Source organism: Plectropomus leopardus, chromosome 8 (assembly GCF_026936395.1).
Source record: "Plectropomus leopardus strain MGB_pleo_1.0 chromosome 8, ASM2693639v1, whole genome shotgun sequence".
In the NCBI taxonomy this organism is placed as follows: domain Eukaryota; kingdom Metazoa; phylum Chordata; class Actinopteri; order Perciformes; family Serranidae; genus Plectropomus; species Plectropomus leopardus.
The window spans coordinates 12,833,041-12,851,803 of NC_142183.1; the positions used below are offsets into that span (position 1 = coordinate 12,833,041).

Here is an 18,763-nt window from a genome sequence, read left to right on the forward strand (position 1 = left end):
ATTTTATAACAACACTCAGATCACCTCTTATAACCAGAAACATTATTTCTAGACAATCAAACTACAGTGCAGTCATTCAGACATTACTGAAGGGGAGAGTGTGGTCAGTTGGAGGAGTGCCCCTTTTTTTATCTGATCAGAAAGCAGCTATACTTGTGCTCTTCACCATGCTCATACTCATCCACACCCTGTTCACTTTCAATTTTTTTCCCATTTTGAATTCTCAAGTTTGGCGTTTTGGTCATCGCCACCAGAAGTGACTTTTGGATGAGATGGTGGAGCTGTGAATTGAGTGAGGAGCTTTCGGACTTGTAGGCTGCAGCGATGCTTCGCATAGCGCCTGTCACTCAAGCAGCCGCCCTTAAATTTATGTAGCTTTTAGTTTTAATAAATTGTCAACGGGTGAGTTCAATAAAAACTTTATCCCCTTTACATTTGTCATCAATTTTGCAATGAATGTAAGATGCCAAAACTGTTTTGTTTATTTCTGCCATAAATAGGACATTTTAACATCGATGTTTATCGAGATTGAATTGCCAGCCTCAAGTAGACATCAAGAAACTTGCCTTTTCATCTCCAGGGGTTGCCACTTCTGAAAAACTTAAAAAGTTGTTAGCAGACACATGTATTTAATCATGAGTCAAATTTGTTTTAGTACTGATCAGGTAGTCTGTGAGGAATGGAAGTTTATTTCCTGTTGATAGAAAAGTGTCTTTACCGACCCCTCGCTCCCTTACATCATTGTCATTACATTTTATGTGTAGGGCACTTACTCATACAATTAAAACCAAGACAATTAAAAGGTGTTAAAAAAGAGCCACTCCCTTAGCGCAAATGTTTTTTTTAATTAGTAGCACTAACTGGTACTCATCCAGACTCTGCCTCCCTCGGCCTGTTCAGTCCACTGTGTGCACAACAGCCAATCAACACCAGCACAAAGGAGCATCTGTCCGCTTGCTGTTGTGACTGTTCGGACAAATATGAGCATCTCAACGTCTCAGCGGCTGTATACATGACCCCTTAAGAGCTTCAGTCAGAAATCTTGTCTAGCACAGACACAAAGTGTGAATAGAGGCTCTCAGTGCAACTGCGGTGAGTTAACACTGCACTGATGAATGACACTTGTTTGAGGACTTAGGTACAGTAGACATCAATGGGCTAGCGCTGTCTGACATAAATTCTTCACAGAGATGAATAACTGTTTCAACTCTGTCATTTTTGATGTGGAAATAGCTCCCTATCTCAGTGAATCATCCATAATTGATCCTCTGTATTCACTTTGTTATCCTGGATAGTGCTTTTGTAAGCTCAATCAGACTCCATGTCAATTTGAAAATTTTAAATATAGCATTAAAAAAAATCTGATGTCCTTAGTAGAGTTCAGCGGACAGACTACCCTAGGACACATGACAGTCTGATGCCTTTGAAATTTCTGGATCAAGCACCATTTCTTTCCATCGCTTTGTAGAGTAATGGAAAAATAGCTATTTGATTTTCTACCGTGACGATCAAGATTTAACATCCTCCAGGAAGAAGGGAGGAGAAACAGAAGATATCCAAAAAACCTAACCTGTCAGTGCCATAAAATATGTTGTGGCTGTTACCGCTGCAAAGAAGTAAAGTGGGGGTGCAAGCTTTCCGTTGGGATAATTTTCTTTGCACCATGCTGTGGGACTCTACTCTCACAACTCCCAGTGTTATTACGAACCACTCTCCCCCTCCAGGCCTCAAACAAGTTTGCTCTGTCACTTGTCAAGGAGACACAAGACAGAAAAGATGTGGAAATTACATAATGATTTATCAGAGGTCTGTAGGCAAAGGTTTCTCTGGTGCTCAGTGTTTTTGAAAATAACAGATATAATTCACTCATTTGTGAATCCACTTATTTTTGTCTTTTACATCTCAGGATGGTGCAGTCATTCTCGTTTTATGGCATTCAGAGAGATTTATTTGACTGTTAAATTTGGCACAAATGTTATGACACTGTCTTCAACAGACGTGACGAGCAGCCAGAAATGAGCAAGTTAACTAGTTTTTACCCTTGCGGCTGACTCCAGAGTTGACGTTCGCCCTTCTTCCTCAGAGGCAGTGAAAACGATTTTGGAGACATAAATGTCCTCAGTGCCTGGGTATATTTTAAGAGTGATGCCTATTTCATTTTATGACACCATCTGTTAACCTCCAAGATACCCATATCTGTAACGGCCCCAACGTGATACATACATAATTCAGAAAGATCTGTTTCTAAATTTGGCCTTGGTTCATATTTTGGAGGGTATGATGCCTTTGGACTCAAAACAATGAATTAAAAAACATGCATGGTTTACATGTTATATCATTAAAATATATGCAGAATTTTATTGATTTCTCTTTTTTTAAATTCAAATTTTTATTGATTTTGAATGGGTTGGTAAATGACAGCTTAACATATGAGACATTCCATTGGCAACAAGAAAAATAAAATGGCTACAGAATAAAGGAGATCCGTACAGGAGAAGGCATAACAAATGTATAAATTAAATTTCCCCAAAGTGATTAAATAATATGAAATAAAAATAGATAAACGAAATTTAAAAAAATAGGCAGAGGAAGACATTACAATAGTTTCATTTCAAGGTTTTAATACAGTGTGATATAATTCCAAAAATATCCCCAGATTGCTCCCTTGGCATGGTTTCTGTCAGTTATCCTGGCCAGCATGTATTCATATGAGGTGGATTTTGTCATATAATTGACACATTCTTTCATTTCTGGGGGTTTAGTGGATTTTCAGTACCTGTGAATTTTTCTAGCATCTGTAGTGACTCTGGCCATCCTCTCTTGACATGTTATGTACTTGTGATCTGTCTCCTAGTCACGTGCTCTTCACGACACTGGCAGCGCCTTACCCAGCCAGTTACTCATGTGTCTAAGAGTTTTACTCCAAAAGGGTTGAATAAGCAAATAATCCCGAATACAAAGTGCTTTTTTCTTTTGGCATTTCCACCATGAATTATTAGTTTGTAAATCCATCAGATGTAGTCCAGTTGGTGTTCAATAGTACTTGTGTATTATTTTATACTGAGTGAATTTGCTTTTGGATTTCCTGACAGGATGTCTAATTATTTTACTATGATTAGTTTTTATTTTTCTGTTGGTTGTATTTAACAAACAAACTTAAGATTTAAAAAACATTTGAGAAGGATATTTATCCAAATCTGGTCCAAATTCTAAGAGTGACATATTTCTGTTCCTACATCTATCAAGCTTTCTAACTTATGGAAGTCATCTTTTCTGCTCCACGTTTTAGAAGTGCTACAGAGCTGTCCTAATGTTTTAGTGGTTCCCAGCAGATATCATTTGATAGCACAAACATGCACGCACATTCTGGGAGGCGTACACTGACACTTTGCACAGGGTTTTATACATTTGCTGTATAAGGTGACAGCAAGAAAAGCTCGAACAAAATAGCAACTTTATGGCTTTGAAAATAGAATACATTCTTTCAAAGAAGTGCTTGCCACTGCATTTCCCCCTTCTCCTTGAAAGATGAAACTCATCTCTTCAGAAGCCTGAGGGAGGTGTGGATACATCACATCAAACCGAAGATCCTTTTTCTGATCTTCCACAACACATACAGATTCACTGTATACAGAACAATTAGAATAATTGGTCTAATCAATCTGCAATCTGCTGGCAGTACTCCTGGCTTCTGTCTGCTGTCACCTAGAAGTAAGGACTGTTGTGTAGCAATCCTTGATGTTGTTGGGGGGATAATTAGATATTTCAAGAGTGTTTTGCACTCCTCGGGGGGTCATTTCAAAGTGACTAGGGAGCATGGTGTTCTGTCAGCTGTCTGCACTTAATAGTTGATTTAATTCTGATCGAGACTTACACTCCCCAATCTCACACTCGCACACATACAGGCACACACTATTGTTGCCTTCATTTGAGTTTTGCACATCCGTTTACACGCACGCACACACACACACACACACACACACACACACACACACACACACACACACACACACACACACACACACACACACACACACGTGTGAGGCCTTAGCTTCAGTCTTTGTTAGAACCACATTTTTGGAATCAAGCTGTGACTCAAATACCATTTCGGAGCAAAAAGGGCTCCTTTTGAGCACTGCACTGCTCTGGTTCCAATGCTTGCTTCGCAATCCCAACAATCACATTCTTGGGGTGCTGCGAGCGGTGATATTTTGCTCAGACTGTGTGTCTGTCTTTACAGTGGCTCACTGATGTTTTTTTGTGATGAAACGTGTTGAAGTGAAACCATTTACAGCAAAAATGTATCTATTGAGTAAAAGACAAATTAGGTGAGCTAAGTAACAAGTGTTTTTGCACTGTGTAGCCATCACATGTTCTCTTCTGTGATATACTTAAGGACTGTGCCAGCCAGCAGGATATAGAGACCTGAGTTATCATCAGGACAGCTCAGTGGAGTGACATAGCACCTGTCACTTGGATGGAGAGAGTGCATGTTTCCTGGAGTTACATGTGAAGGATATCAGCTGCTGTTCTCTTTCAAGGACAGCACAGGTCAATGATTTTGGCTCTGTGTACGTGTAACCTTGGTTCTAGCACATCCATCGATGATCTCTTAAATATTTAACTCACTTTTGTGTGAGGTGAAGGATTGTATGAATAAGGGTCAACAAAACAACAGACTGTGTGTTGGATTTAAATAATTCTGTGAAGGATTTTGAAAGAAAGATGTGTTTTTGTTTTGCTTGTTGGTGCTTACAGGTTATAACCTACTTGTTTTTGTCTTTTTTGGCTTCATGCAGTTTCATATCTAGGATGTGGGATGAATTCATCAATAGTTGTATGATATGAGATTATAACCACCTAGATAGCTTGTTCCAATAAAGGGTAATCCTTCACACTTAAAAAAACAAAACAAAATAGCATTGTAAGGCAAGCTAGTAGTGTGTCTCTGGGGATAGCAATGTCTGTCTGTCCATCCATCTGATGATCTAGTCAGTTCACTAATGGTTTATGTTACCTTATGCACGCATGTATAGCAACTTAGCCTAAAGACCCGCACTGCACAAAACCCCACTAACATGATCTGTTTTTTTAATTCATTCGGAAGGTTACAATCAACATTCACTCCCAGGTCAAATGACGATGCAGGCATTTATCGGCTCCAGCTCCAATTGCCTTCTATCGGCATGAATAGAAATACAACAACTGTGTGAATGTGCTAATTTTAGCCTCTTACTGGCGTGATGCAATGACTGGCCACCAGAAAATACTGTCCGACTCTGCCCAAGAACCACTAAAACATTGTTTCAAGTTAGTCTGCAGTGAGTTTGAAAGAGAGACTGAGCAAGAAAGAGAAAAAAAAGAATTGCCATAACAACTTTGCTGGCATCCATACTGCTTTCTACTGTTTATGTTCCTATTTTCCGTTCCTGTTTTTCAAACAAATTAGTCTTCCTTTTTCTTGTTTTATTTCACACCACACGTGATAGAATTTAGGCTAACAAAATAAATAAGTGATGTATTTTGTACCAGTTTTGCTGTAAATTGTGTTAGGTCTTATTTTAATGTTGTTCACACTGTAAATACATGCAGTTATTATCTTGTCTGCGCCTAGCACTGAATACTCAGTTATGTTGTTGTGAACCTTTGAAATAGCACTCAGTTGTCACTATTTAGTGTCAAGCAACCACTTAAGAGAGAAAGCATATATTAACAAATATTTTATGACTTGAGACGGATAAAACAGTCCTTTAAGAACCTTCAAAACAATAATTATTTTATGAACTTTGTAAGTGAGAGTTAGAAATGTAAAATCACAAAAATGTTCACAGCTGCACCATTGCCCAAGAAAATGTGTTATTATATGAGCTCAGTGTGACCATGTGTGACTGAACATGTTTTCGGCTTCATTTAGTGCTTCTATGTTATTTCTTTTCAGTGGACAGCAGTTAAAAAGGCCGTAAACTTTAATATTGAAAATGTAGGGCGACAGATTTAGATTTTAATCAAACAAAGCTCTAAAGGACACATAAGACACATTATAAAAAATTAAAAACAAAACTTAGAGCTATATTTTTTTTTTCTTCAAATGTTTTCTTTTTTGGGATGCGTTGAACAGAAAAGTACTGTAAATATTTTATATCTAATATCTGCCATCTGATATGCCCTGTGCATTATAGTTATTTCAGCCAGCTATTAAATTGATCAAAGTATAATGTAGCTCCATGTTTGGCATGGTAAATCACTAAGCAGACACTGGTGGTGCTTGGTTTCAAGCTATAGTTTTCAGAGCTCTTTGTTTCACGGAGCTTTGGGCTTCACTTGGAATACTGTAGCACTGAATAGGTCAGTAGTCCCACAGAGGGACAGTTGTATGGCTCTGCCTGTAATACAATATGAAAGATATTGCACTTGCACAGAAGCTTTCAATAACAAAGCTCCCCACCTAGCCGTGATAAAATAATAACGCTGGTCTATAGACTGAAATCAATGCGTGTACAAGCCATCTAAACACGAGACCAGCGATCAGTCAAACAGAAAGGGTGAGCGAGTGTCTGCCTCTCACTGTTTCTGTCGCTGTTGAGTCACTCACTGTGGCTGGTGATGCGCAGCAATCTTTTCATCATGTACTAACAATTCCCTTGCCAAGTATTTGTAGAACTCGACACACACTCTACACTGTTCTCCACACTCCTTGCTGTGATATTGCGCCCTACCTTTTAACATTAGACAGTATAATATACGCTGTAACTATTTGTATTCCCTTGAGCAGGACACTGAACATAGCCTGGAGTGGCACCAGGAGTACCACTCTGTCCACTCAAATGTATTCACACCGTATGTGTGTGGCAGAGGAAATAAAGAGAAGCAGGTACGGAGACTACATGTATAGTAACTGAAGAGCTTTTGCAGATTATTTTGTTCATGCCCTTTCTCAACGTTTCAGTGAAGAACCTTGAAGTTCAGTTTGAAGTGAGCGATGTCAAGACTGTCTGAATGATGTAGTGAGGAGGTGATTGATGGAATGTCAGTTTTTTATTTTTTTTATTTAAAGCAGTGCAAAGGCTCACTGCTGCTTCACTTAAAAAGAAATACCATTATATAAATATATATATATATATATATATATATATATACATACATACCTTTATAAACAGAGATAGATGTAGTGCAGACATTGCAGTATACATGTGCATATTTTCTTGAGGTGGCTTCGTGCTTAGCACTGTTGTCTCACAGCAAGATGGCCATCTGTGGTGTTTCTGTGTTGAGTTTACATATACTGCGATTTTCTCCCTCTGTCTGATTGTAAATGTTTGCCCTGTTATAGACCAGTGACCTGTCCAGGGTGTACTCTGCCTTTTATGAAATGCATGATGTTAAAGTCCCCCGTGACCCTGAATACGATAAGCAGTATAGAAATTGGATGCACGGATGAATATTTGCTCATGCATAACTACATTTGTTATGGCAGCACATGTCAGAAAGTCAGTAATGTCGTTTGGTCTTTTGGGGAATAAATGTCATTTGACAGGAAGACAGATGGTCTTGTCACTGCAAGACATTTTGACTTTGTTGTATTAAGTTAACAGCAAGTCCACAGCATAATGTGCTTTGGATGTGGCTGAAATGTTCTTAAAGTCTGGGTGAAGTACAATCAGAGATTTCTTTCGCAACACATTATACATGGAAGAAAAAACTTGTTGAAAACATGTGGAAAGACTATAAGGTACACAGCACGACATTGTGGAGTTTTTTAGTCCACGAGCTCTTTTAGCTCTTTCACTCTAACAAAAACATGAATAAACATCTTTGTTAAATGCAACAACCATAGAAACAACGAGTAAAATAGCCGTCAGTAATGAAACTTTCAGTCTTTCAGCCTAAATTTACTACCCGATGCGGCAGTTACTGCTCTCTGCTTTGTGCTTTGTGCTAACGTTTAGCTGCTGTTTGCTGCTGAAAGTGTCTGTCCATGTGCGGGATGTGTACTGTGCTACCATAGACTGTTTGGGCCACTGGTTTAGCTGCTAACCAGAGTCTATCGCTACACAGTGACTATGTCATTCTTATTCTGACGCTGTGTGCTTTGTGCTACAGAGTTAGCTGCTGACGAAAGTCTGTTGCTTTGCAGCGGCTTGTTCTTTAACTCAGGGCCCTGAGCAGACATACCATAATGGTCTTAGAGCAGAGAGTACTCCTCGTTTTTTCACTATTATGAAACCTAATTATATGTACTTGCACTTTTTAATCATTCAAATTTGGCTGGGTGGTGAATAACACATTTTTCTGTGATATGACAAACTCATAAGGTATTTTTGCTTTACATGAACTTAGCTGAACATGCATCTTACTAGTAAACATCTTGTTTACATCTAGACACTTATTTTAATGCTAAACTGTTAGATTTTAAATGCATACATTTTATAGCAGTTCCCATAACATCAACATATATGTGTACAACCATAGAGGTTGAACAAGATATAAAATAAGAAACTGCATCCTTAAGACCGACCATACATTTTTCATTAAGCCTGTAGAAAATACATGATTGCAGAAAGTAACACAATTTGGTGGCACTTAACTCGTGAATTATAGCCATCAATATTAGATGAACAAGTAGTCCCATAAGTTAATGGAATCCTTGAAAGTATGCCCACATTAGAAGAAGAGACTGATAAAGAACGGTTCTGACCTCTTGTTCCTTTAATGTTGAACTGCTACATTGATATTTTAATGGCATGGTAAACAAATACATTATGTTCGATCAAATGGTGCTTCAGCTGCCTCTACAATACAAATGTTCTTGCTTTACTGCAGAAGCAACAATGAGAATACTTATTGGTCACACTGTAAGCTTGTGAACTTTATTGATGGTAATCATATTTTAAAATAAATGTGTTTTTTGTTAGGGATAGGTTACAACAAGCAGGAGTTGTAGTAGTAGTGCTGTCAATATTAGTATTGTTATTGGTGTTATTTGTAATAGTATGTCATCTACTGAGGCAGTTTCTCAGATGAACAGAGAAAGGGCATTGCATAGCCTCGGGACAAGCACTGTAGAAGTACCATCTCTCATTTTCTTTGTGGTAACTTTGGGGACATTTAGAAGGCAAGCTGCAGAGGACCTAAGGGTATACGTGAGGGGACAGAAAATGATAGACAGTCTGGGATGTAGGGAGGAGTCAAAAACATTTAGTGCCTTAAAAACCTTGAGGAGGACTGCATTGTGTTGCAACCTGCAGCAAGGCATACATTTTTGATGAAAAACTTTCTGCATGCACAACCCTTTTCTTTTGTGTCTATTCTGTTTCAGACCTGAAAGAATAGAGAGAAGGTAAACATGGAGCAGACTGCAGAAGTTTTCCACAAACATCTGTTGCAAAATTTCCAATTTATATCCTGATTTAATTAGTGCAACTCAACTCTGTTGAAGATATTTATTAGTAAAGCTATCTGACTCCAGGAAAACATCACAAGTACCAATGTTTTTATACAAGTTGTTTGGAGTATTTGTGTTTGTTAAAGATTAATCGTCATCCAAGTGTCCAGTTGAATGTCAAAATATACCAGTCCTACCCTTTGGGTATGTGAAAGCACAGAGAGTGTAAGGAAATAGTGTTAACTAGTGTGACATGAAATCAAAAAATTGATCATTACATCAACTGGCCTTGTGAAATGTGTAGAAGGGAAGTTGTTTGGTTTTTTTTCTAAAAGTTTGAGCATTGCTGTTAAACAAATTTTGAGCTTTTACTGTTGACACATTGTAAAGTAAAATTTTGGCTTGTTTCCACCGCTGGGATGTAGGACTGTAGTAGACCAAATAAAATCTTGGTCGGCTGAAACTCTACCAAGTTTTCAACCAAGTGATTGGTAGATGAAGGAAAAAAAAGTCTTTGCTGCACTTCTCACTGTCACTTTTTACCCAGCCATCAAATCACAGTGGAGGACAGGTGGGACAAGTACCACTAAGACCAACTGTCACAACGTACATGTACAAGTGCTAAACAACAAAAGCAAGTATTCTACCTTGTGCCGACATTTTTACTTCCACGGATATTCTGTGTCCTGACAACCAGAATCAACCAAAGCATCTCAGTTAAAAAAGTTCTGTGCCTTCTTGGCTCTCCTAGCTTGAAGAGAGCCCTTTGTTTAAAGATGGGAAAAATGCTTTGGTGGACGCAAGGCCTTATAATAGCAACACCAGCAATTGCGCGACCAATGAGAATTCGGTAGTATAAGAGCAAATTGACCAGCTGACCAGAAGGTGTCATCTCTACTGGGATGTTTTTCCAGTCCTCCAGTTTATTTGTGACTGTCAGTCAGTGGATGGATTCCCCACTGGCTATTTTGTGTGTGTGTGTGTGTGTGTGTGTGTGTGTGTGTGTGTGTGTGTGTGTGTGTGTGTGTGTGTGTGTAGAAGCTCATTTTCAAACATACCAGATGTCCAGTTTTTCTTATTTTCCTCCAGAGCCTCCCTTCTGCTCTGTTCTGGTCACCATGAGAATCATCATAAGGACATTTCTATCTCTGCATTTCTTATTCTTAAGTTTTATTGACTTAAGCGTCTTCATGTAGATCAAGATGGTGTATTTATTAATTTAAGAGGCAGTTGATAATTATAACATTATTTATATTGCGCCTCTTAAAACAAAGTTACAAAGTGTTTTACTGCTAACAAAGATAAAAACTGTTACAAGATTTAAAACAGGATGGAAGAGTTTAAATAGTTGGAATAATTTCTATCAGTTAAGAAAAGGAAAATGGACATGGATAAACGGACATTTAAAAGACTTGACTGAGTTTGTCTGTCTGAGATCCACAGGCAGGGAGTCCCACAGCTGAGGGTCCCAGACAGCACAGGCCCTGTCACCTTCAGTGATAAGTTGAGATTTTGGAACATTAGTACGGCCCTGCTGGATAGGGCTCACAGGGAGTTAGCAGATCACTGACACAGGCAGAAGCCTGACCTTCCAAGGCTTTAAAAACAAGCAGTAAAATCTCAAAATCAATTCTAAAACTCACAGGTAACCAGTGAAGAGCAGCAAGGGTTTTAGTGATGTGGTCACGTCTTAGTGTAAGTTTAGTGTTTTACATCAAAAGTAAAGATAGAAAGACAGACAAGTATACAGATTAAAACACTCTTTGAATGAATTAATGTGTACAAATAATTAATAACATATTAAATCAATAAGTTATTTCTCTAATCTGCAAATTTTGAGCTGCATTGTTGTATCCTGAAAATGCATCCACACAGAACAGGATTCTCTTGACATAAAAGATCCTTTGAAAAGAGAACAAGCATTCTGCCATGATGGTGACATTAATGGATCAGGAGATATGCTTTAAAAAATGATCAATATTTTACAGGAGTCCTGCGCAGTGTGAAAAAGTATGAAATTTGATTTCAGTAATTCACAGGTCAAAATAGAGTAGCTACAGAAAAAATAACCCTGTTCTTTTTTCTTTTTTTTTTTTTTTAAATAAATATAAAGTTAAAAAAAAAAAAAATCAAACATAGTGCATTTGGAGCAGGGAGCAAGTGCAGCCAGAATTTTTACAGCATGATGTGACAGAGTGTGGGCCAAAGGGAGCTTGATATCTTTGAAGTCTTGAAGTCTTCCGTCAGATGAACATGACCGTTCTTGTGCTTGTTGCTGCAACATTACTGATTTCATCAAAGCACTGCCATACCAGCATTTTTCCTGAAATATTATGAGGTTTTGAGTTTGGAAATTGTCAGTACTGATTTCCCCTGAATATTGATCCCTGCTCCTATTCACACATGATCCCATGCAGAAAATGTTCCTGAACATTTCAGGGTTTAAGGGGCTTCAATTATGTAGGACCTCTACCTGTCCTTGCTGCTGAGGACAAAGCATTTCTTTTTCTACACTTTTTAAGGTCACACAGCATTCCCAGAATCTCATTTTATCGTTGCACTGTGTAAAAAACACAATTTCTCTTTAGAAATATTGGTTCCATTTCCTGTTCTCTCAAGACCGACATTACCATCATTATGAAGGCATAAACAAAGACTGGGTTTACTGAATTGTGCTCCCTCAGCCATGTGGTGTCCTTTTCCTCTTTGATGTCTCACTGTCTCATTTACTCCTACCACCTCTGTATCACAAATGTATTTTTTATAACTGCTTTGTTATTCTACAGTAAACTGAGCATTTTGCTCTTTCTTTCATGGCCCTAAATATGTGCAAAGCATTAGCTAGAAGGAAACATGCAGACTGGAAGGCTCCTTGTAAACCCATATTTGTGAATTTACAACACTGTGATTTGTTTTTATTAAAAAAACAGATCATGATTATCCACAACACTAAATATCAATAATTTATAAATTGGTTCTGCTTGTCCTCTAATGAAATTTGAGTGATAGTAGGTGGAAGGTTGTAGCATGTGCTAATTTTGTCACAGATCAAAGAAATATTTCACCTCATCTTTGCCAGCTGCCTCAGGCTAATGCATCTCATCCCTAATTGAGGGTCTCTTCCGACTCACAGAGTCAATACAAATGACTTTAATACTCAAACCATTATTTTTTCAAATTATTGTCAAAAAGGCGGGATGAATCATTGACTTATGCCCCATTAATGTCAGAAAATTGCTTCATGCATTTTGCATTATTGACAGTTAGGAGCCTGAAAACAAGTAATGGTAAAGACATAATCTGGCTGTGACCACACTCCTCCTGCCTCTCTCCTCTCCTGGCTTAGACAAACGGGCTCATCTGTACTGGATCATTTGCCGTCTCTTGATACGCTGTGGTTTATAGCCAATTATCTCCTGCGATCCATTATCGATTACAGTGTTATCTTTCCTGCATTGCTTAATCTTTTGGCACAGGAACATAGCAGCTCACAGGGGGGCCTGGATACAAACTGCTTTGCGATGGGAACACTAGTTAAGATGGATGGGTGTTCATTTGCTTGTAGATGGGTACAGTTTAAATTCAAACTCATTCAAACTGTAGTCAGTATTAGGGAGGGCAGGGAGTTTTTTTCTTCTTATTTGCAGCCCTTCCTGTAAGGAATTAAAAACTACAGTCAATTTATTCAAGTGAGTGTAAAACCTTTGATATTATTCTGAATGACTGATTTCCTCTGAGGTTAGTACAATATTGTTTGTGTTTGCTTCTGTAAATCAACATGGCACACAATAAACCAGCAGGGCAATAACAACTGACTGAATATTAGGGCTGGGCATTGTGAAAAAATTATGATACCAGTACTACTACCAGTATCTTTAAAGTGGTACTAGTACATTTAGAGTATTAAATTTGATACCTTTTCACTATAAATGCTTTTTTAGTGCCAGGGCGATAGAGGCACATTGATTTGAATTGTCAGTTCATCTGTCAGTATGTCTGTCTGTCAGTACGTCTGTCTGTCTGTCTGTCTGTCTGTCTGTCTGTCTGTCTGTCAGTACGTCTGTCTGTCTGTCTGTCAGTACATCTGTCTGTCTGTCAGTACGTCTGTCTGTCTGTCTGTCAGTACGTCTGTCTGTCTGTCTGTCAGTACGTCTGTCTGTCTGTCTGTCAGTACATCTGTCTGTCTGTCTGTCTGTCTGTCCTGTACGACCATCCCATTCTTTTGTATGTGACATCTCTAAAGCACCTTTAAGGAATTTCTTAATTTGGGTGGGGGGTGGCATGTGCTCAGATACTGAATTGGCGACACTAATCTTGAAACCGGGGTTATTTTGTGTCCGTGGGGTCTTAAAAAGTATTAAAAGTTGATAAATCAATTTTGGGGAAATTAAGGCCCTTGAAAAATATTTAAAAGTCTTAATCACGGTTTTATGAGGTATTGAATTTTGTTGGTATTTTTGTGAATAAACTTTGTCCAAAGAGTTTGACTGCAAAAAAGGTATGCATGAATTTATTTATTTTCCTCTCCACAACTATATATATAAAAAAAAAAAAAACAACTGCCAGATAGGCTCAGGGTCCTGCGCTTAGAGTTGACGTTAAGTTATCTCACGACAGCGACCTTTTGCGATCTGGTACCTACACCGGAAACAACATGGTTACGTTAATGCATAACGCTGAAGATAGGTGATGTGACGCCTCCTCCAAACAGTCTCCAAAAAAAAATTAACTTCAGGATTCCTGCATATATATCCCAGTGTGTGGATCTTCGGTGCTGCTGGATTTAAGATGTTTGTGAACATGTAGCTTCTTTACAGCAGCATCCATATCTGAAGCATTGTCAACTGCAAATCTACACAGTCATTTGTTTCCAGATGTGATTAAAAAAAGGCTCAAATACAGGTGTTTGACTGGACTGTTATTATTCAGGGTTCTCATGGATTCTTAAAAAGTCTAAAAAAGGCATTGAATTCATTAATCTAAAAATAAGGCCTCAATTAGTATTAAAATGTCTGAAATCAATCTTTCAGAGGTCTTTAAAAATGGTTGGGACATGGGAGCAAGACTATTAAATGAAACTTCTTTTTATTAAACATTTTGCAATATTTAAAGTAGCTCATTTAATTTCTCACTTGAACAAAAAATCATGTTTTATGCTACATCAAACCTTAGAGCAAAAAGGTCCCTAACCCTGAAGTCATTGATGCTGGTTATCTTTTTTTCCCTTTAATTTTGATTATTGTAAAATTGATCATAAATATAATTCCAACTGAGATTAAATCAATCTTAAAAAGTCTAAATGTCACTTGTCTTAAGCTGCAGGAACCCTGGTATTGAGTACTGGCTTATTTTAGTGAAACATTTTAAGTCATTAAGTTCCAATCCTTGTAACTGATTTTTTTGTGTCTCTCTGTGTCTTTTTTTCTAGTTGGGTTAATAACTTCGGGCATGAGGGTCTTGGTCTTCTTCTGGATGCTTTGGAGAAGCTGCTCGACAAGAAACAGTGAGTGATCTTCGATGACGTCCCAGCTTTTATTGTATCAGGTTTTGTTCATATAATCACAGTGATTAATCTTTTTCAGGCAAGAGAGTATTGATAAACGGAACCAGCATAAACTCATCCAGTGCTTGAAGGCTTTCATGAACAATAAGGTTTGTATGAGTCAACAAAGAAAAGACAATCCACACCATTTTACATTAGATAATGAATTACACTTCAGTATGCCCGCATGATGAAATCATATTGTTTAGATGCAGTCCCAAACAACCAGAAATTTAAATTACATTTGAATTCATAAGCAGATGTGTGAATGTCTAGAATTTGTACAAAAAACTAGATATCACATAGACGTACAAAGGCCACTCTCTGTGCGCATATATTGAACATGGTAAAAATTTCTAATAGTGGCTCAGGTGGCCAGGTCTCAAAACCTGATTTGAATCTGGTCTCCGACAAGCCGGGGATAGTGGTACAGCAAAGTGAAGCTAATTTTACCATTTCAAGCCCGCAGTCTCAGATCTTTTAATTATCCTTTTTTGGGGAAAGTCTGGCTCATTTCTCAAAAGTGGCACACATTTCAAGGGTAGATGAACTATTGATATTACTTTTCTTAGAGTTAATCCCCACACGTGGTCATCTCTGCCCATTCCTTCAGTTGTGGGGAGACTAAAAGTTACAAGAGACTATAAGTATTTGTCCCTTAAGTCCTGTCCTGAATTGAATTAATTCATCATTCTCACCATTTTCTCCCATGGCCTCGTTGTCCCTCCTTAAAAAGAAAATGAATGCTAACTATAACTTACGTATATTAGAGCCTCTTTGTATTACTCATTTTTTACTTGAAGTGAAATGCAAATGCTCTCATTAATTTATACCCAGTGGACCTTTTCTGTCTCCTTCCTACTCCCTTCTACATCTCACAGTATGGACTGCAAAGGATCCTGGGAGATGAGCGGAGCCTGTTGCTGTTGGCACGAGCGATTGACCCCAAACAGACCAACATGATGACCGAGATTGTCAAAATTCTCTCTGCTTTCTGTATTATTGGAGAGGAAAACATGTAAGTTGAACTCAAATTACCTGATCATTTGGCACATTCGTTCCCACGCTTCTTGCTCTTGCAGACTTTCTTGTCTTGCATATCATTAAGGAGACGTCTCGAGATAGCCTATCAAATGCCCACCCACTCAACATGTAAATTATACCCAAAGAATGTTGACTAAGATACAGATTTTGTCACAGTTCAGATTACAGAATGAAAGCTTCGGCTGTGTTTGCAGAGGTTTCAAAAGAATAATTAATTTATTTAAGAAGGGACATCACGCATAAACGAACATGAGCACTTGGTTCCATCATTTAAATGCACCAGATTCAGCCAGACAGGCTAATTTGTTATCTGCAGTCCCTGGTGGGTTGATGGTATATAAAAACATTAGAAGCAAACATATATAAGCACATAAACAGAGAGAAATTTTTGAAAAATTACATAACCGTGTGACATGAAAAAACATAAAAGAGAAACATGTAAATTGTATAGGCAGAGATGATTAGTGAAACAATGACATAACCATTTCTGCCCCAAGAAAATAGGTGTAAATAGAAATCCTTCTCTGTAAAAAATCATGACAAAAATAAAAAAAAAGCTACAGAGACTACTGGTTACTTTGGATAATCCAAGAACATTGCTGTGGACATTTTCAATGGGATCTATTTTCATTTGGAGATGCAGTCTAGAGGTTTCAGTGACAGACATCTTAAAAAGTTTTTCCATGTTTTGGCGTCTAAATTACAAATAGGAATGTCAATTTCTGAAATTGTTCCAGTATTGGGGTAGACCGCAGCAGTCAGAAGCATTAAAACAGACTGCTATGTCATCACTTGGGGCATTTGCGTGCTATCAATTTATGTCCACTAAAAATCTGTTGGTTTTTTTTCAACTGATATGTTCAGGTTAATTTTTTAAGTGTCATACACCGATAAACCTCTTTGTTAAGACCTATTTTGTTTAACTAGAAACAGCTCAGAGGCACCACCACCAAAAGCAACCAGAGTCTATTTACAAAAACAGCAATTTTATCATCGTAAACGCACTTCATTGAAGTCAACAGAAACAAATTAAAACTCACAATAATAATTCACAAAATAACTCTCACTTAACTCACCCAGTTAAATGTGAAACTACGCTGGCTCTATACATGCTAAAATTACCTTTTTTTTCTCCTTTTTTTTAATGGAGTCTGTTGAGTTTGGTTATGGCAATTTCAGTGCTGTTTCTGGTTAAACAATAATGATTTTACTCTTTAACAAAAAAAGTCTGTCTTTGTAGGGATCCTTTGTGTAATGGATTCAGCCGCTTAAAATAATAATCTGAGCTTGTCAGTAGCAAAAAAAAGCACTTTTAGTGGATATAAATTAATGGTGCAGAAATGCCCCAAGTAGTTATATTGCAGCCTGCAGGCCGAAGGGTCTTGCTCAATACTGGACCAATTTTAAAAATTGTTGTAGTCACCTGGGACACAAAAACATTTGAAAATAGGGTCAAGGTTGAAAAATACTGAAGTTACCCTTTTAATGGTATACTCTTTTGGAATATGGAGAAACTGACCTTTCAGTACTTTTGCCTAACCTCCTGAATTTAAAGTTTAAAGTAAGTGTTTCAATGTTCAAAGTTGAGCGAGGGACACGTTTCCCAATCTTTCTCTATAAATCACAGTTCATACAGAGACAGCACAACACCAATTCAAAATCGTGACTGATGACAAAAAAAAAAAGCGATCAAAGAGGTATGGTCCATCTCTGCTATGTTTACACGCTCTATAATGTTGCCAGAGGAAAGGAGATGGCTGTTTCTTGTAAACACTGGAATATCACTATTGCTTCAATCTTCTCCCACTGGGCAAACAGAGATCGCACCACATGCATATAAGTTTACCTACTGTGAGCGTATACCGCAGTTACAGATGACCTCAGACAGAATAGACATTAGTTGGTTCACATGGTCAGATGATGCAGTTCAGTCCGTTTAATGTGTTGAACTACTCAGTGTAGTTTGCCACGGACACACAACCTAGCTGACAGCTCATAAATTGGATTTAGGGGAGTGTTTTTTATTGTTTCCCACAGGGCCAGACTAGAATAACAATGGCACTTCAAAGTCAGTCTGTATGCAGTGGTGGAAATAAACAAACCCACAAATTCTGTTGGAGAAGCTGAGTTCAGCAGTGTGTCTCACATCTCTGACCATCCAAAAAGGCCTTTGTGCTTCTGTGCATGGTTTCTGAAGAAGTTACATAACATGAAGGAGAGGGATTTTTAAAGTCTACAGTAATGTTAATTTAATCAAATTAATTCTAATTTCAGATGATTCTCTTAAATACTTTTTTGTAAAAAAGTAGTTTTTTTTTCCAAATCTCAGTTACACTGAGCAACTGCTCAATATTTTCTTAAAACAAAAGAAATCTTTTCAATTATATATTTATTTTAACATTGTCTGTTATAGGCATCAGTTTAACACTCAGACACAGACTTGCTGCTTGCTTGCATACAAACACACACAACTATATTTAAGCAGAGTTTATAGATAGTACAAATCTCTCTCCCTCTCTCTCTCTGTTCTCAAAGTATTCAAGAATAGTTTGAACTAAACATGGAAATCTTCGCCATGATCATAGCCCTGCATTAAAATGTACGTATCCTGTAGAAGTGACAGCCAAAGGAGCTGAGGCGTCACTTTCTTGCTCAGAAACTTCTCTGCCAACCAATGTTGTGACGCTGGCTCATGTTCAACACCCACTTCAGCTGACAGCATCAAAAGGGAACACGACAAGTTAAGCAGATCTATCTCGCCTGTTTCGAAGCGTCGTCTGAACTGGCTTTAAATT

At 37.9% G+C, this 18,763-nt stretch overlaps 1 protein-coding gene across 1 annotated transcript in view; it reads left to right on the forward strand.

Annotated features, from left to right (window-relative positions):
- The window catches only part of diaph2 (diaphanous-related formin 2), a 462,996-nt gene that overhangs the window by 120,547 nt on the left and 323,686 nt on the right, over window positions 1–18,763 (forward strand). Inside the window, 3 exon segments of the mRNA XM_088080903.1 lie at window positions 14,811–14,885; window positions 14,965–15,034; window positions 15,806–15,942. Coding sequence (XP_087937029.1) covers window positions 14,811–14,885; window positions 14,965–15,034; window positions 15,806–15,942 — 282 coding nt within the window.